Source organism: Armigeres subalbatus, chromosome 3, assembly GCF_024139115.2.
Source record: "Armigeres subalbatus isolate Guangzhou_Male chromosome 3, GZ_Asu_2, whole genome shotgun sequence".
Taxonomy (NCBI): Eukaryota; Metazoa; Arthropoda; class Insecta; order Diptera; family Culicidae; genus Armigeres; species Armigeres subalbatus.
The window spans coordinates 373,442,178-373,462,580 of record NC_085141.1 but is presented as its reverse complement, the minus strand read 5'-3'; the positions used below and the strand labels follow the sequence as shown (position 1 = coordinate 373,462,580).

General features: G+C 40.2%; 1 protein-coding gene across 2 annotated transcripts in view; it reads right to left on the bottom strand.

Moving 5' to 3' along the window:
• Window positions 1-1,128: 1,128 nt before the first annotated feature.
• LOC134226492 (G protein-coupled receptor kinase 1) overlaps window positions 1,129-20,403 on the bottom strand; it is a 543,976-nt gene continuing 524,701 nt past the window's right edge. For both annotated transcript variants that reach the window (XM_062707302.1, XM_062707301.1), the window contains 6 exons: window positions 13,338-13,664; window positions 13,167-13,267; window positions 12,880-13,098; window positions 12,610-12,816; window positions 12,371-12,533; window positions 1,129-2,267 (listed from right to left, as the gene is read on the bottom strand). In XM_062707302.1, the coding sequence (XP_062563286.1) occupies window positions 2,034-2,267; window positions 12,371-12,533; window positions 12,610-12,816; window positions 12,880-13,098; window positions 13,167-13,267; window positions 13,338-13,664 (1,251 nt within the window). In that variant the 3' untranslated portion in view covers window positions 1,129-2,033. The remainder of the gene's footprint in view (window positions 2,268-12,370; window positions 12,534-12,609; window positions 12,817-12,879; window positions 13,099-13,166; window positions 13,268-13,337; window positions 13,665-20,403) is intronic.

The window sequence follows — 20,403 nt, the reverse complement described above, 5'->3', positions numbered from 1 at the left end:
ACTGTGTGTATGTGTATGTGTAATAAATACATAGTTTAACCTTTGAATCAATTATAATTATGATTATTATGATTATCTTTATCTTTGATCGGTATCGGATAAACAGGGTGGGTTGGCGTTTGCCTACTAACTAAGACGATTTTATGACTGCCGAGAAGTTCTGTTTCTTTTTTTTTTCACGTGTGTATTCTAACATCTATTTTTAGTGAATTGCGACTATATGGGTGTGGCGTGATCTTTATCTATCTTGTTTTTTAAATTGCCAAAATAGAACGATTGTTCGCACGTTTTTTTATTTGTTCCGGCTGTTGAAATAATTGCTGAGAGCAAGAGTGCAATCGCTCTTCGATGTGTTAGAATATGTGTATGCATCTTGTAAATGTAAACTTGGGATGTTGGTGCTGTGAAATACTACGAAGTTGCTTTACTATTGTCATTGTTTGAATTTGGGGGATTGATTCCATGATGTTGTGCTGTGCTGATGACCATTCTTGTTTATGCATTAAACAATAAACGACCTAGTCTTTGAGGGAAACCAACAAGATGGAAAACTAGATAACACTTGTTTTGCTTTTACCATAGAGATTGTTACTTGTTTTGGCTTAACAGTTGATTTTGGTTTTCCTAAACAATTACGCTTAATTTCATTTTTCATTTAATGTACTCCACACACATACATACAGACATATAAAAAGCTTAGTATTGTTTATGTTTTGTTTCTAACTGGGATCCTAGATTGCTATACAAATATATTCAACAGTATTAGTTGAAGTCAGTAGTCGTAGTAGTTATAGTAGTAACACATACCAGTTTGTTTCACTAGAACCACAGCTGTCGAAATATTTGGATTGACATTAATTGTATATAGTTTGACGTTTTCCCCGAACTTACAACAAAAATCATAAATTTCACAACAGAAAAATAAACTAAAACAAACAACTACCACTGACTATGTCACATAAATGATACGCGACACAACGACTTGTCACACGACTGCTGTGATTGTTTCATCCATATTTTAGGATATTTACGCCTAGATTGAGTTTACAGTTTTTTTTGTTGTTTTTACATTATATTTATAAACAACTCTGCGCCATTCGTTCGCTCAACATATGCTAGTAATTTGGGTTAATTTTTTGTTCATTTTTATTGTTTTCTTCCATCTAGTTTCTTCGGTTGTCACAGTTGTATAAACATCACTAGATATTACTTCCATGATTTGCTTCTTCCGGTATAAAGAAGTACAATACTAAATTGACACATTTATTCGCTAACTCTAGGAATTATTTTTGCTATAATTTGTTATGCTTCACTGCTCAATACTGACTTTCCATCAATACTACAAAACATAAACACTAACAAAATTAATACTCAAAAGAATAAAATACAACGAAAACAATCGTGCGATACATCAAAAAATGAAAACATAGTAGGCCGCGCTTTTGTTGGGCTTGTTATTTCAAAACGCCACCTGCTTTATTTTCACTTTCCAACCTAAACAAAACAAATACTATCAAAGTCAGCACTGATGCGGTGACCGAATCGCTATATCATTGTCAGCATTTCCATTCATTGTGTGTATGTGTGCTTTTGTTTGTATAATCGTAACGCCTACTGATTAAAATATTCACTGTTTTGCTTCACACTTTGTTCATATCACTGTCGGCGGAAAATACTCTTGTTTTCGCTTCGAATTTCCTACTATTTGTTTTGAAATGCCCACGAATAGCCAATGCGTTCCGATTAAACCCGTTTTTTCACGTCCCAAGTTGCTCCAAAAGAAACGAAAATGAAAACGAAAAACAAGAATGTCTATACATACCTAAATACTGCAGAGCAGAATTGAAAAAAATATAACACAATGTCTAACTAAAAGCCTTCACAGAACCGACAGGCAGGAAACCAAAACGACCTGACATGCTGCTGCCGTCGCCACCTACACGGTTTTAGGTGTCCTTGCACTTCATCTTCAGCAGGGGTTCCTTCAGACGACTCGGCTCTATGAAGCAGGACCGAGATCGCAACAGTAACCGCTAGTTGGAGGACCCGTTGGCGTTCCGCTGGCCGCCGGTGCCGGCGGAATTGTTGGTGGCACTGGCGTTGGAATTGGCGGTGGTAGACGACGAGATCAGTACGTTGGCTTTGGAGGCGTCCCGCTCGGTGCCGTAGATTTTGCCGGCCTTCTTCGCCATCGAGCCGAGCAGTTCCTGGCTTTCCTTGTGGGCACCGCGCAGCGACAGGGACCACTCCTTGAGGCCGATTTCGTCCTGGATGGTGGAGGAAGAAAGGAAAATTGTAACTAGTTGGATGCATCGTATTCAGCCTGTGGCGTCTAACTAGGCGCCAACTGTGAGTTTGCGTTTATTTAGCGGAAGAGACCCCATAACGCCAGACCCCCCCCCCCCCGAGGCAAAACGTTTTCACTTATATTTACCATGTTTGAGATAGCCCTAAAAAAACTAGACGTGAAATTATGTAGGTTAGGCGAGAAAAGTGTCAAAATAATAGATAGGAATGTAGGAAAAACTGAAATTTTCCACATTTTGATGAAACATCTAACATTTCGGCGAGGCAAAACGCCCTTGTTTAACTATCATACAATGTACTCGCGTCTCCACGCACTGTCCATACCAGAATGCTGATGTGCCGACGCATGGTACATTGTTCCCTAAGAGCTGCCTGCTAAAAGGCGCTTTGTTTCATGAGTTTTCCGGCAACGAAATATCGCCACTTTTTTGAAATGTGAATATTATCAATATGATTGAGATTTTTTCTAATTTCAATATGGCATCAGCTAGCTATATTGTTTAACTGTTGCGTGAGGTAGAAATATCCATGAAAATCGTTATAGCTAGGACGAACTTCGTTTCGTCTAAAATTGATTTATTCTCTGCTTAGTTCTCAAATTATGCAGAAATTTTTGTTCCATTTGTATGGAGCCCCCCTTTCCAAAAGAGGGAGGGGTCTCGAACCATCTTAAGAACCTTCGCCGGCCCCAAAAACCTCTGCATACAAATTTTCACGCCCATCGGTTCAGTGCTTTCGGAGTCTATAAGGTTCAGACAGACAGAAATTAATTTTTATGTATATAGAAGAAGATAAAGGGGTAGTGAACTGATTTTTATAGAAACCTCAGGAGTTTGTGAGTATATATTGAATATCTATGGATAATTTGGATTTGGATTTTGGATTTTTTTTATCACTTTAAACTTCTTTTCAGTTTGCTGAAAAATAAATTGAAAGAAACCTTTAGATTAGTTGAATTTAATAAAAAATTAGATGAAACCGTCCCATTAAGTTATCCATTACGGCGGGAACAAATCATTTTTATTATTAAAATTCGCAAAAACCGTTGGATATTCAAAATTTGCAAGTAACATCCGGGATAAATAACATACGGCGATAAAACGCATTATAATTCCAAGGTGACGCTCGGTGTTTTAGTCTGAAGATTTGTTCATCGGTAGTGTTACGAATTTTCCTCGTTAGTGCGAAGAACACGAAACTTTTTCGTTTATGCGAGCGCAATGCTCGGTACGCGGAGGGAAAAGACTTGTACGGAACACTGAACTTCCGTCGGGCTCCCGCGATAGTGAATACACGAACTCTCTAGTCGGTGTGTGTTCGATGATATTGGAATGCCTTTAATACTTTCCTCCACGCCTCTCTGTAAGTAGAATCCTACCTCGGCGGAACGATGCACGGTGGCTAAAATCGCGTTTTCAGCGCAACCTTTATTAAGTGATTTAGCGTAATGGCGGCTTCGAGATATTTTATAAGTAAGTTGTTGCGCTTCTTTGAAGGTATTCAGCCTTATGATTGATCCTCCTTAAAGTGTGATGAAAATATATTTTTTACACTTTACAACATGCAAGGTATATGTCTTCGTGAGTGTTGTAGCAAAAGTTCTCCTGAAAAACTTTTTCGAAGACACCAAGTTCGTAATTTCATTATTTTGCGAAATTTATTGCTTTTTATGCCAACATGCTTTGAACAAGTTTGACGTTGAAGCATACAAGCATATGGAGACGCATGATGCATTGGTTCATCAACTCCTTGTGATGGGAGATTCATTTCTGCTTTGCATAGTAGGAAATGGTTTTTGGTGAAACATTCCTTACATCCGCTTACAACTCTACAGTTCAGATATTAATTTAAATTCCATCAATTGTACTTTATTATGCGAATGAGATTGACTGCCACAATTTGCCCGTTGTCAAGTTACAGTTAAATCAAGTATGACTAAAAAATCCAATAAAACTCACTTTTAGGAGGATTGATGAGTAAGCCGAATATCTCCAAAGAAGCGCATTAACTTTCTGATCAAATGTCTCAAAGACACCATTACGCTAAATTGAATAATAAAGGCACTATTAAACAAACGCGTTTAAAACACGAGTTTAATACTGTGCGATGGAGGGAGCCAGCAATAATAACAGAGAAGCGAGTAACATTCTGAAGGTCAGAAATCAAACGCATGTTTAGCATGAACCGATTCAGCGATGAAACTCTGATGAACATCATCTAACGGCGATAAACTCGTCGAGATGTGTCGTATCTAACGCAGACGCCATTTTGTTACGGGATGACTGCGGTAATTGTTTGCAGCACCACCCCGATGGATAAACCCATTTGCAAAGACGAAGCTCCCAAACGCCCAAATCAATACCCCACAATAATGTCATGAACTTGCTAGCTGCAAGTTCTGCAAGAAAGACAACCATCTCACGTCGATCATAATATTCCCTACGCCTAAACCCGGTGAAAACTGGAACTTTGCACCGGCCCAAACTAAGTTTTTTTTCTTTTGTAAACGTGGAAAGTTCCAGCAAGGACCAGGAGATCACGACCAAGAAAACAACTATATCGAAGGAATGCAGGAGGAAAACAAGCGGAAAGAAACACAAATGGAGAATATTGTTATGCAGGAACAGCAAGGAAGTGGCAGAAGTCGACATGAGGCAATAAAAAGAATGGCACAATCGAGGAGTTGGTCCACAAAATTACCAACCTCATCGACACAATGAACAAACTCAAAGCCAACTTGAACATCAAAGACCAGCTCAGTAAATTGAGAAACGCAGTGACGCCCACCGACACACAGAGGGACAGACGAAACTGTAAATTTCAAACAAACAGCAACAAAAACTAGAAAGCGTATCTGAAACATTATCGATAGACGTGTTTTAATCATGAGCGGATATATTTGTTCTCAATAAAATCAAAGTTTCTGAGCACTTGTGACTTTTCGGATTTACGATAACACCATACCATCTACCATCGTGGAATAATAAAAATCTTGCGTGCGTAATTTTTCTTGTGGGCGTCCCACCAACGCCGAAGAAGAATCTATTGAGCTCGCACGTCTCACCTCGCAGATTTATGATCATTACAATCCACAATAACACCATTCTTCTTGCGGGTGTCCCACTAACGTAGAGGAAGAAACTCTTGAATTGGACGTCCCAACACGTAAAACTGTGATCCGTGGTATTTATCCGCCAGTTGTGGGTTTTAAATTACCAGCTCTTGGGGAACGTCCACAAATTACGTAACGCTTAGTGAGGTAAGGGGGGTTAAGTGAAGTGTGACGACCCATACATAAATTTCAGACGATCAGGCTGATTGGTCCATTTTATTTCGAATTCGTGAGAAAAACTGGGCGCGATCTAGACAGCAACCCGCCCCGCCACCGTCGTCGAATTGTCAGAAACCATCTCTTAGGCAACAATAAGAAAAAAAGTGCCGTCGACGTGCAAAAGTTGACGTAAGTGCAGTGGGAACCAGCAATTTAGGTTTAATTGGAATTTCTGGAATTGCCGTTCAACTAATTCTTGTCGCCGATACGACCGATTGCCGATGTCGACAGCATATAATAGTACGAGTGGTTGATTGCCGATGGCCAAAGCTCTAACGAATTTGACTCCGTAGTTACCAAGATTTCCGCCATCAGGGAATGGACAAATTTGGTGAGATTGTTCCAATATATTTTTATTATGATTACAATTTATAACACTAGATACGCGCTGGATTGTTTAATCCGGAAGTTTGTTTACGGATCCATTGTCCAATAGATAATGGTAGCATTAACAGGCGGGGCTTATTGTAAGTGAAAGTGGCCTCGGACTGGGCATGAAATACCAGACAGTCTGACATGGGTCACCGGATCTGCAGTAGAGCTAACACCTTCTAACTTCTGGTTAAAATCGGCCTGTAATACATACAGCTTTCCTCCATAACATCACTGCCAGCCAGGGCTGACAATAGTCATCGTCATAGCACGAAATGCTACAGTAGCGACGAGTTGCAATGTCTTCATTGCTACTCTACACATCGTCAATGACGCGCACGACTTTAGCTTTCGTCGAGTAACCAAATCGTCATGACGACATCGAAGAGCGAAGACTTCATACCGTTATTCTTCAAGCGGCAGCTGTCATGCGAAGATTTTTACTAATCCTTTGTAATAATGAATTTGAAGCAACGTATGAAAGCTTTATGAATGTTATCGATACAGTTATGTTACCAAAATTCCTACTATTTGTTAATTTGAGACGCTATTATGTCCGTATATAATGACGTGCAATCAATTGTATGAAGAAGTTACGACGAAAATCATCATAACTTTTGGCTGCGCGACTATCGCCGTGGTACGCATGTGGCGCGAAGAAAACGGATAGGTGTTGCGTCGTGCAATGTTATGACGAAGACTAAATTTTTTTCGCTTTCTTCATCCGACGAGAATGACTATTGTCAACCCTGCTGCCAGCCAGTGGGGGTTAGAATTGACACGCACGCACCTGTGCTGCTCGGGAAGAAACAGTATCCCCAAAACCAGCGCAACACAAGGTAAAAGTGCGATTGACTGGTGGAGGGACACAACAAAACAATCCGTAAAAAGCCGACGCAGAGCGTTCCGCCGCTTAAAAAGGGCAATGTAGCGTCTTTCTCAAAATGATCGCAGCTAGTCGTCCTTCTTTCGGTTTACCAAACAGCCTGAATGCTGATAAACCATTAGGGATATGAAAAAAAGTCATGTACCGACCAGAGTCTCTTAATTCTCGTGTATACATGGATGAGACAGTGTGCCATGAGCTACAAAAGCTCACGTAGCACCGATTCAGTGCGACGAGAGAAGCTAGCGCGCATGAAATAACTAAGTGAGCGTGTCTCAATGTACGTCTCATGAGACTCATCTCATGCGCTAGAAATCCATAGCTGGCGTTACTTAGGCGACGATATTATTGAATGAAAATTTCCCGCCCAAGCTGTTTTACGCATCTCCGCTGTTGTTTGCAAAGGTTTGCCCTGGCAAACAGCGCATGAGCTGATCGCATTGAGATGTCTCAATGCGACTCACCAATGTTAATGTGAGGTACACAAGCTTCGTGAGACTCGCACGCGCTAAATTTTATGTGCGCGTAGCAGTCGTTGCTCAATCTCATCCTTTTTTGTACGCGTGCATGATGTCTGGTACCGACATCGATGATCTTGACGATCGATCACCAAAAAGACCGTTAGACTCCTAAACATCACAGACAACAGGCGGCTGAGCTTCTGCGACCACCTTAATCGGGTCCGGAGCGATTGTTCGACCAGGGTCAACATGCTCAAAGCCATCTCCATACGAAGGACCAGCAGCGACCGCCAATGTAATCATCAACAACCGACCCCAACACGGGTTGGAAGAGACAAGCATGAACCTTTCGGACGTCCTCACAATACTTGCACCAACATTCAACAGCGCCATCAGGATGGGCATTTGGCCGAACGCCGTTTGACCAAATAGTTGGGCAATATCTTTGTATTGCGAGTAGCTAAAAGTGACTAAAGAAAAGTGAGCTGCGAGAAATGAGGAATGAAACGTTTCTCACGTCGTATAAGAAATAAGAAGTGAGAAGTAGAAAGTGAATTGAGAAATGAGAAATAAAAATTAAAGTGAGAAGTAACAAGTCGAAAGCGAGAAGTGAGCAATAAGAAGTTGGAAGTGAGAAATGACAAGTAGGAAGTGAGAAATGAGAAATGAAAAATGAGAAGTAAAAAGTGAAAAGTAAAAAACTGTAGGTTAGCATTAAAAAGTGAGTAACAAGAAGTTAAAAGTGAGATGTGAGAAGCAAGAAGTGATACGAAAAAAGTGAAAAGTAAGAAAAATGAAGTTAGAAGTGAGAAGTGAAAAATGAGAAGTAGAAACTAAAAAGTGTGAAGGGAGAAATGAAAAATAAAAAGCAATAAGTGGGAAGTGAGTAAAAGTGAAAAGTAATAAGTAAAAAGTGAAAGTCGTCAGTTAAAAGTGAAAAGTGAGAAGTAAAAAGTGAGCAGTGGGAAAGAGAAATTACTTGTTAGAAGTGAGAAATGAAAAGTGAAAATTGAGAAGTGAGAAATAAAAAGTGAGAAGTGAGAAGAGAAAAATGAAAAGCTAAGTGAGAAGCGAAAAAAGTGAAAAGCTATAGGTGAGAAGTGAGAAGTAAAAAGTGCGCAGTGAAAAAAGAGGAATGACTTGTGAGAGTTGAGAAATAAAAAGTGAAAAATGAGAAGTAAAAAGTGAGAAGTGAAAGAAAAATAACTTGTGAGAAGAAATAAAAAGTGATTAGTGAGAAATGAAAAATGAAAAGCAAAGTGAGAAGTAAGAAAAAGTGAAAAATGAGAAGTAAAAAGTGAAAAGTTATAAATGAGAAGTCACAAGAATGAAATGAGAAATAAAAAGCAAAAGTGAGAAGTGACTAGTAAGAAATGAGAAGTGACTAGTGAGAAATGAGAAGTGAAAAGTGGAGTGAGAAGTGAAAAGTGAGAAGAAAAAAGTAAAATGTAAAAAGAGAAAAGTAAAAAATTAGAAGTAGGAAGTGAGAAGTGAAAAGTAAAAAGTAAGAAAAGAGAATTGACAAGTGAGAAGTGAGAAATAAAAAGTGAAAAGTTACAAATGAGAATTTAGATGCGAGCAATAAGAAGTTAGAAGAGAGAAATGAGAAGTGAGATGTGACAAGTAAGTTCGTTCTTCTTTCTTCCGTCTTCCTTTTTCCATCTTTCATAATCCTTCTTTCTTCTGCATTCCTTCTTCTTCTGTTTTTTCTTCTTTCTTCCTTCTACCATCTTTCTTTTTCCATCTTCCTACTTCATTCTTCCTTTTTCCCTTGTTTCTTCTTCCATCTTTCTTCTTTTTCTTCCTTCTTCCTTATTAGTTCTTCCTTTTGCCTTCCTTTTTGCTTTATACAAAGTATACGTAAAGGCAATAGGATCACTCCAAAACCGAACTTTTGATAGAAGGCTCGGAGACCCATAGTGTTATATACCAATCGACTCAGCTCGACGAATTGAGGTGATGTCTGTATCTGTGTATGTATGTATGTGTGTGTGTGTGTGTACAAAAATGTGAGACAAATTTTTTGGTACTTAGCATTATTCGATTTGCTTGCAACAAGTTGCAGTCGACGCGGATTGCGGTCTAGTTGTTTCCTATTGAAGATTGGGCCGATCGGTCTTTGCGTTCCGAAGTTATTGAAAAAACATTGTTTTTCTGCCATAAAATGCCGATAAAATTCCCCTGGGAATTTTTATTTCAAAAACGATAAATTTTTTTTTTCAGAGATTGCAGCAATGCATTCAAATGACCGCAAATGCATATGAATTGATGGAAAAAGCCAAATCTATCCCCTTGAAGTGCTACTTCGACTTCTCTTATGTGTTTTCTTATTTTTTTAATGCGCGAGAAAGGCACCACCAACGCTAGGTGGATTGATCTGGGTTTTTCTATCTTCCTTCCTTTTTATTTCTTCTTCTTTTCTCCTTCATCCGTATCCTTACTCTTCCCTCCTATATTCATTTTTCATTCTTTTTTTCTCCAATTCCTTTTTCTTTCTATCTTATATCTCACCACTCACTTCTCAACATCTAGCTTACGGTGTTGAACTTAGTCTGTAGATTAAAAAAACTTAATAAAGATTAAAAAAAACATCTCGCTTCGCACTTCCCAATTATCATATCTCAATTATCACCCTCAGCTGATAGATATATTTAAAAGCTTTTTTCCAAGTACTAACTTGTATTGTTGAAGCTCATTTAGGGCTGGATCAGACCCAGGTATTGAATCCAATAGAGAGTGAAAAAGTCTTTCACTTATCATATCTGTATACGTTTATTATACGATATGTACATACCGCGAGAGACTTTTTTTATCAAGCTGTCCTGATAAAGAACTGGTTCGGGAGGCTATACCTCAACATAAATTTCTTTTAAAAAGCTTAAACAAAGCGAGAATCATCACTTCTCTGTGGGAGCTGCCTCCGAATCTGTTTTTCCACACTTGTAGGGGAAGGGGGGGCAATATACCCTAGCTAAGCAAACACTGCTCTATTGTCTTATTTGTAACGCTATTCATGGGTATTTTTACATTATGCATCAGTTAAACAAGATAGCTAGTTGATGTCATTCAAAAATTGTCAAAAATCTCAATCATATTGATAATATTCACATTTCAAAAAAGTGGTGATATTTTGTTGCCGGAAAACTCATGAGGCAAAACGCTTTTCAGCAGGCGGCTCCTAGGGAACAAAGTACCACGCGTCGGCGAATCAGCATTCTAGTATGGATAGTCCGTGGAGACGCAAGTCCCGAGTAGCACACTTGTTACATATCAGTCACTGTGACTCATATGCGATCAAATCCAGTCACATTGGAGTTGCTGCAACCAAATCGATGTGAACTGTGCTACTAGGGGTACTTTGTAGGTTTTTGCCACTAGGGCGTTTTGCCACTATTTTGAAACTTTCTTCGCTTATCCTACATAATTTTAGATCTAGTTTCTAGATCTAGATCTACGGACATATTAATGACGGTAAATATGAGGGAAACCACAAAAGACGTTTTGCACGGGGGGGGGGGGGGGAATTTTGGGGCCTCTTCCCCTATACAAGTTTGATAAATTTGTTATCATGACTTGTTATGATTCGAAACAGTTTTTGCCTTTAATTTTATCGTTGTACGTTATCTATTGAGAGCGATTTCTGCAAACCCTGATCAGACCCTATTCAACGACCGAATACTCCAAAGCTTTGAGTAGGATTCCGAAATCATTTTCACGGGCGGGTATAAAACCAAAGGTATAGGATTGGCAGCGGAGTCGTTTCTGACGGCATCGAAGAAACTTTCTACCGTCTACCAAATTACGTCTCGGTATTCTCAGCGAAAACTGCCCGAGCAGCACATGTTAGGAAAAATGGTTGCAGCAACTTTATAGTGACTAAATATAAGTTGTCGTAACCAATGTGGAACACGCGTGCTGCTACGGTCGGGCCTTCCTCCAGACCCTGGCTTGTACCAGAGCGAAGCGGACTCTAATCGCCTCTGACTCGACAAGTGTGCTGACGGCCCTGACATTCTCTGCCAGCAAACATCCGACGCGACACGAAGCATCACAGTTCGAAAACACCACCCGCCCGGAAGATGACCTGATGAGCCGACGCGAGCAGGCTATTTTGTCGAGGCTCGGCATGAGGCACACCAACGCCACACACAAGCTCGGTGGTAGTCACTTCAACCCCATCTGCGAAGCATGCAAGTGTCAGCTTTCGGTCAACAATTTTTAAATAATTGCCGCATCTTTTTTACTTGTCATAAGACGAGTCCGTAGGGCAATCAAATGCGATCGTACGAACTCGTCTTATGACCAGTGAAGGAAAGGGACATTAATCTGTTCAAACAGATCTGACAACCTGGTTCCTCAAAACTATCAACTCTTCGAACATCGATCCAGAAACGACTAAACTGGAAAACGACCGACCCCTCGTAACAAAATAAGGACCCCTCCCATGGAAACACCTTCGATCCGTCCCGACTTGTTAAGCATTTTCCAACCCTACCCAAACCATTTTGCAAATTTTGCAATAACTACCCAACCTTCAGAGATGAACCAGCCTTCGGCCGCCAAAACTATTTTTATTAAAGAACAAAAATAAAACTATTTGAAAGTTCACTGGTCTTCTGAAGGTCGCTGAGAATTTTATGTGTCTTTTTCTTCTTCTTCTTCTTATTGGCATTAAATCCCCATACTGGGACAGAGCCGCCTCGCAGCTTAGTGTTCATTAAGCACTTCCACAGTTATTAACTGTGAGGTTTCTAAGCCAGGTTACCATTTTTGCATTCGTATATTATGAGGCTAACACGATGATACTTTTATGCCCAGGGAAGTCGAGACAATTCCCAATCCGAAAATTACCTAGACTTGCACCGGGAATCGAACCCAGCCACCCGCATCATGGTCTTGCTTTGTAGCCGCGCGTCTTACCGCATGAGTAAGAAGGGTCCCTTAGGGAGAATTTGATGTGTGTTGGCAACGGATTTATGAATGCAGATGAAGATAATGAACTGAACTACTTACCGCCATCGTCAGTACCAGCCGTCCGTCCCGGATGCCATCCCGAAACCGAATCTGTATACATTGCTCGTTCTTGAACTGCACGTAGTCCGGCGCCACCTCCTCGATCTGGTCCATGAACACCAGATCCGGCTTCGTGCTACCGCTTTCCGTGTGTAGTTCTAGCCTGTTTGATTGAAGAACCGATAAGTTCCAAGTAGTCAACATCACATTAGCCCTAGCTGCATCCGTGATGCACTCACCTATTTGGATAAAGCTTAGCATACCGCGTCTGCCACACCGACGCAAACGAGCCGCTGTACTTCTTCAGATACCCGTGCAGTATGCAGTCGGAGTCCTTCTCGTCCGCATCGAAACGCTGCTTCTGTTTTGCTTTCCGCTTCTGCTCCAGTCGGTCCGCCTCCAGGTTGACGGTTTCGAATACTGTTTCTGCGACCTCCTGCTGCCATCTGAAAGTAAGGAAAAAATGTAAGTAAATTTTGCGTAGAATCTATGCCGCAGCTGGGACGCACCTTTCCGAGATGGTAAGCGGGAAGTACTTGTAAAGCTCTTGATCCTGTTCAGTCAGTTTGATACCTTTGGTGTCCTCTTCATCGAACGAGCCAATATCGAAGGCGTCCGCGGCGTTCACTTCCCCCCGGGGCGGTATCAGCGGTGGAGTGTACTTCTGGTAGTACACCTGGTTCCAGTCGATACCGGTGAAGAATGGATGCGCTTTGACTTCGTCCGCCCTAATTTGTAATTCAATATGCGAAAATTTTTGAACCCAGACGAAAAAAAACTTGGTGCATGGACTTACCCTCCCCCTTTACAGCCTAACCGTTTGTCTATGTCCCGTTGCAGTAGCCCTTCCAGCAAATCTCTCAGTTCTTTACTAAACGATTCCGGTAGCTCGACGTTCTGAAAATCACACAAACAGTTATCACGATGATGCAATGTAATTTAAACGACGCCCTCCCGACAAACCCACCATCGTCAGTGTCATCCGGTCGATTTCGTGCTTGTCCTTGGTTTTGTGCTGCCGGAAGGGCGAATGGCCCTTCAGCAGTTTGTACAGCATGCACCCGAAGCTGAACCAATCGGCACTGGAATCGTAGGGGGTACCCTTGGAAAGCACTTCCGGCGCCATGTAGCCGTGCGTCCCGACCGAGGCGTGGGGTTTCTTTTTGCTGAAATCACACGCCAGCCCCAGATCGGATATTCGCACGTGCCCGTTCTCGTCCAGCAGAATGTTGGCCGGTTTCAGGTCCCGATACACGATGAATCGCTTGTGCATGTGCTCCAGCCCGAGGATGACCTAGTTTTGATAGATAGATGGGGCGAGAGAACGAACATCGGATTGGTGCAGTGAAGTTAGCGAAGCAGATAAGTGAAAATGGAGAAAATTAAAACGGAAATGAAGCAGATAAGGTTTCGTTCGATTCCTGGTTCAGTTACGTGGAACAGTAGGCGGGTTGGGCGGTAGTAGCAGCAACTGGACATCGTTGTATATTTCGATTACTTTGACCAACCAGTTCGTTGTCGTGTTAGGTCATATGGAGCTGGTTTGCTTGGATTGAACAAGTTTTTATTTCTTTCATGTCTATCCTTATTGGGATTGTTTTCATTTTATACATTGAAAACATGTGGAAAAAAATTCTACGTTTCATTCTATTTTACATCTACATATATTTCTGTTTGTGTTTCTCCGTTTGAAACTACTTTCATCGATGAAGTATCAACTGGAAGGGATCATTTATTTCGCATCCCACAATTCTTCCTATTCTCATACAATCGGTGATGGAATTTGCAAACTGAAACTCCTATGAAAAGCTTTCATCCATTCGATTATGGAGGTCTGATCATTCCACCAACGCAAAACGGAAGCTCTTGTTACGAGGCGATACTAATCGGATTAAACTTATTCCACCGAGCGATACCCGATACGTTTGATATCAATCTCATTTCTCGGTACGTAATATCCTCTACCGAACCCAATGATGATGATGATGATGATGGATTGCATAAAGTAAATTCCGGTATGTCTGGTTTAGGTACAGCTTCGGTTTCTGCAACAAAAAGCAACATTCCGCCCAGCAGAGCGCGCGAACCAACATTCGAATATGGGTTTAGCGGTTCGAGAAGTTTAGCTCGCTGCGGAAATCGAACTACGGTCGAACAGTAATTTCCGGCCCAGTACGGATGGGACGGGGTGGTATTAGCTAATAAAAGCGGGATGGAGAATGATAGAACATCGACAGTGCTTGCACTGTTCGCAGTGTTGCTTAGTATGGTAAATTGGTTTATCTGAACCCTTTAAGGAGGGTGATTTCCTTATTTCATCACATTATTTCAGAGCATCTAATCAGCGAAAGAGCAGTACAGGCTTATTTGTATCGAGACTGGAAAGTAACAAACAAGTTGCCTGAGTAATCTTGTTGCTAATCCAGCAATAACCTAAAAACAAATGCTTTGCTGTTACTATAACGTATGTTAATATCATTTTCTTAAAAAAAAACTCGTGTAAGTAATGAATCCAAAAAATCAAAATATCGGATCAGTAACTTTAACAAATGTATACGATGTTTCCGTAGTTGTTTAATATTTATCTTTTCAAAAATTGTAGTTAGCTGCATAGTGGGCACAAAATTTAAATGATTGACATGAAACACCAAAGTACGTTCAAACTTTTTTTTTGTAACAAAAGGGAAAATTGTATGATAACCCGTTAGAAGTTTTTTCTCACAACGCAACCCCCAAGTATATAGAAAATGTATCTACCATGCGTCTCCATCTGGCTTACATCTTTGAAATTCACAATCGCTTGCCAATTCCACGTAGGGGAACAAAGGCGAATATGCACATCCTGAGCAAACCTTCGAGTTTAACTATTTTAATAATTATCGTATTAAGCTCATCGTCTATAGAATGGAATGAAAATTTTTGATAAATATTCAATCACATTCCGAGAAAACGATTTTATCAACCTAAAAGGATAAACAAACAGCACTGTAACGGAAGCAACTCGAAGTACCCTGAGACGAGACCTGCAAAGACGGCTTCTTTTTCCTTGTTTTGACACTTGTTCTTCTTTTCATCACAGTTGATCATCAATTCCTCAACTGTTTCCTTAGAAATCATTTCCACCTAAATCCCGGGTAGAATCTTCTGGGCACAATAAAAGTGTTTGTGATTTACGGATTTGTAAACTTATTTTTTATAAAAGATTTTCCCTATCGGAAATAAAACACGTATTTATAACAGTTCAATAACGGCTGTATCGGCTTTTCTAGAATACTTTTCAAAGTGAAAAAAGTACTCGTAAAACGTAAAATCATTCAGGAGCACTTTTTGAGGGATACCAATACTTTTACACAAAAAGGTGCTGGTTGCATCTGACAATTCGTGACAGCGCTTGCTGGTTGCAGATGAAGTTACATTTTTTCCTCTTTGCAGGTCCCGTCCCAGGAAGTACCTAGTTCGGAATTGTTCCTGTCCTGCTCGTTATTTTTTTTCAACAAATAACATGAGACGAAAATATTTACCACCTGACAACATCCTTCTAAGGATTGAACTCGCCATTTCCGGATTTTCAATCTCACGCATTTGCTTGCAAGGCAAAAAAGAGAACATCTCTTCATTTTTGCAGCAGACATAGGCGAAACTAGAGTCATGGTTTAGGGGGGGCATAGCCTCAGTTGGTATAGTAGATTTTTTTTAGACGAAAAATTTCTTTGAATGTTAAAAGCGTAAATAGCGAGTTTGGTATGAATGCGTGGTCCAGATTGAAGATTCTTAATTGCGTAGTCTATTAATCGAATCTGGTTTGAGTATGTTTTATTGCATTTCTAAGATTTCTTGAACATTTAAAAAAAGTTATACTCAGTGTCTTCAAATCTGCTATGCTCTTCTTTAAAATCTTGGGATGTGGAATAAATTTAACCTTTGCATTCCCAACCTCTTCTGTGCATCAAAATTTTGGTGATGTTTTTGCTCTAATTCATTAAATTTTTGACCGATTTGTTTGAAATTTTCAGACATGAACCAGAAATTATCATAGTTTGGACATGTTGGTCCACCGTTACTCCGGTAGTTCCTCCGGAAGTTACTTCAGGGATTCCTGAAGAAACTTCAGGAGCAATTTCTGAAGGAACTTCCTTAGGTATTCCTGAAGGAACTGCCAGAAGATCTCCTGAAGGAACTTCCGGAGAAATTCTGAAAGGAACCTCCGGAAAAGCTCTTTAAAGAACTTCGGAAGAAATTGCTGAAGGAACTTCAGGAGGAATTGCTCAAGGATTTTCCGGAGGAATTCCAGGAAGAACTTTTACAGAAATTCCCGAATGAACTTTCGGAGGAATTCCTGGAAGAACGTCTGGATAAATTCCTGAAGGAAATTTTGCATGAATTTCTAAAGGAATTTCTGAAGGAATTTCTGAAGTAATTCATAAAAGAACTTCCGGAGCAATTCCTGAACGAACTTCTGGAGCAATTCCTGAAGGAACTTCTGGAGGAATTCCAGAAGGAACTTCTGAAGGAAATTCTGAAGGACATCTTGAAGGAAATTTTCAAAGAATTCCTGAAGAAACTTCATTAGGAATTCTTAAATAAACTTTCTAAGGAATTCCTGAATAAACTTCCTAAGGAATTCCTAAAGCAACTCCTGAAGGAACTTCCGGGGGAATTGTTAAAGAAATTTCCGAATGAATTCCTGAAGGAGCTTCCGAAGGAATTCCTAAAGCAACTTACGGAGGAATTCCTGAAGTAACTTGCAGAGAAATTCCTTAAAAAACATCCAGGGGAATTCCTGAAGGATCTTTTAGAGGAATTGCTGAAGGAACTTCCGGAGGAATTCTACAAAAAACTTCCGGAGAATTCCACGAAGAAACTTTTGGATGAATTGCTGAAAGAACTTCCGGAAGAATTCCTGAAGGACCTTACGAAGGAATTTCTAAAAGAACTTCCAAACGAATTCCTGAAGATCTTTCGGGGGAATTCCTGGAGGAACTTCCGGAGGAATTCTACAAAGAAATTCCGAAGTAATTCCTAAAGGAGTTTCAGGAGGAATTCCTGAAGGAACTTCCGGAGGAATTCTACAAAAAACTTCCGGAAAAGAAACTTCTGGAGGAATTGCTAAAGGAACTTACGGACGAATTCCTGAAGGATCATCCGAAGGAATTTTTGAAGGATCTTCCAAAGGAATTCCTGAACAAACTTCTGGAGGTATTCCTTAAGGAACTTCCGGAGGAATTCCTGGAGGATTTTCCGGAAGAATTCCTGGAGGAACTTCCGAAGGAATTCCTGGAGAAACTTCCGGAGTAATTCCTGGTGGAAGTTCCGGAAGAATTCCTGGAGGAACTTCCGGAAGAATTCTCGGAGGAACTTCCGGAAGAATTCCCGGAGGAACTTCCGGAAGAATGCCTGGAGGAACTTCCGGAGGAATTCCTGGAGGAACTTCCGGAGGAATTCCTGTAGGAACTTCCGGAGAAACTTTCGGAGCCATACCTGGGGGAATTTCTCTAGAAGATTCTACGCCGCCGTCAACCGGTCGCCAACAGTGTGACGCTACCACCGCTGGCTATTTTTTTTTATCACGCCGCCGCCGATTAAATTTTATTCGGCGCACAGGTCTACCCCGGAACCGGTGCCGGGTGGCCCAAACCTAAGGTTCTGAATTATATTAGAGGGAAACCCTTTGATTGTTTTTTTCTCGATCTGATTTCGAAAAATCGAAATGTGCGTACAACTAACAGATTTGGTAACGAACTTTAACTTATGAAACAAACTTCAAAACCTCTCCCTTCGACTTCCGGATTTTCCCGGAGGTGGGCAGAAGTAGAATCAAGATCTAAAAAATGCTTTCCTACATTTTTTTCATGGTAAATCATGAAAAAAATGTAAGAACGCATTTTTTTAAAATAGCATACTATATTTTTTCCAAAAACCGGATTCAAGTCTTCCACAAGGTCCCCGGAATTGGTTCCAGGTGTCCCGGGATGTTTGGATCAACTGGATCAAAAGGATCAAAATTGATAGTAGAAATCTAAATTTTTTTTCAAAATAACTTTCGCCAAAAAATGCCGATGATTGATATGCCTCATGATACATTTCGAAGTATTCTGATATATGTCCCCAGTTAGAGTCCCGGAACCGGATCCAGAGTGGCCATCATGGTCCCAAATTCGTTCAGAAGCATCGCAAATAACAAACAACAAACAACAATCATAAAGATCAAAAAATGTCCTAAATGGCCACCCGACAGACCCCACCGGGATTCAGTATAAATCCGGAACCGGTGGACCGACATGTCTAATCAGTCGATCCTCTGAAACTATGGCAATTTCTGGTTCATGTCTGAAAATTTTAAACAAATCGGTCAGAAATTGAATGAATTAGAGCAAAAACATCACCAAAAACGCTCCTCTAATGTGGACGTGTACAATACACATGTGGAAGTATTGGCTTGATAAATGGATTGCGAGTGATTTGACTATGCGTCCAATTTGGGAATCTCGAGCTCGTTCAGTAGCCGCTAGGTTGCGAAGACCGACGGAGGTCCTTCGTAGCTTAGTTGGTTAAAGCACCAGTCTAGCGTACTGTAGGGTCATGGGTTCGAGTCCCATCGAAGGGAAAGTGGTTACCTTCAATACATTTTCCAAATCAATATCTTCCACATAACGTACATATTCACATATGAGTTTTCATAACATTGTAAATTAACGTCCAAGTCGGGTGGTTTAATCCCCGGAAATAGGCAATTACCTTTGATTGAACCAAAATTTTGATGCACAAAAGAGGTTGGGGATGCAAAGGTTAATAAAATTCCGTCAGGTACAAGTAGCTAATCCATGGATTTCTTAACATTTATAAGAGCTACTTGGTATAATACAACTTGTGGTACGAAGCTCAACTTTTGAAGAAAGAAGCTTGAACCGTTAGACGTTAATTTTTAAGTAAAATTCTCAACAAAAGTTGATTAAATTATTAGACATCGTGTGTTTTCTGTGGCTTACGATAAGACATTCAGGTGTTGCCGAGTATTATGAAATAAGATTAAGATGACATTTTAGACATTCAAAAGTTGTTAATTTGAAGAGTTTTGGGAAAACAATTATTAGATTGTGGAAGAGACTGTTCTTGTTATACAATACAAGGTTAACGAAATAATATGTTTGAGATATTTTAGAGATCCGAAAGGGATATTAAAGCAACCAGAGCTTTCAATATTCGAATATTTTTTATGAAGCCCATCTATGTCATTTCACTGCTAAACATAGGGAGCGGGACCATTTGGGCAGCACCCCCTATTCCCGTCCGCAACGTTAATAACTCGACCGCGTTCCAACCAAATGGCTTGATTGTTTGTACATCTCTAGATATCGACAGAAACTAACCATGTACTAAACAACAAGTAATTCTGTTGTAATGCGTTCGAGTAATGAACGTTGCTGACGGGAATAGGGGGTGCTGCTTAAATAGTTCTCTACCCTACTTCTGATTCCACAAATTATAGAATAATCGTAAAACTAAACACATGATTTAAATAAATACACGCATAGAGCTAATCCAGACGTTCAATCTATGGGAATTTTTAACGGCAAATGTCATTATAATCAAGGCTAATTATGATTTTTGCCGCGCGCAGTTTCCATACTCAGTGGTAATCGATTGAATGAATCTATGAAGAAGTAAACTGAGTAAGTCATTCTATGTTTTGAATGATAAAAACGCGATTGTTAAAACTCGGGGCGAATGTGCTTCATGAAAGTGAATATTTTATGCTCTGAAAGCAACAAATAAGAAACGCATGAATTCCAGGGATATCAAAAAGAATTTAGAGGTAGGTATCGTGGGAAAATCAGAGAAATTTTCTTAATCAGAGTTTTTAATTTATGTGATTTGGCCAAGTGGAAATTCAAAGGGATCATGAAATGAACAAATCGTGGAATAATTTAACTGGTTAACAAAATGACTATTCTTTCTTATTCTACAATATAATTAACATCTGTACATGTTGTTCGAGGTTAAAGCACATGGTCCGAATTATATTGAATAGGGAA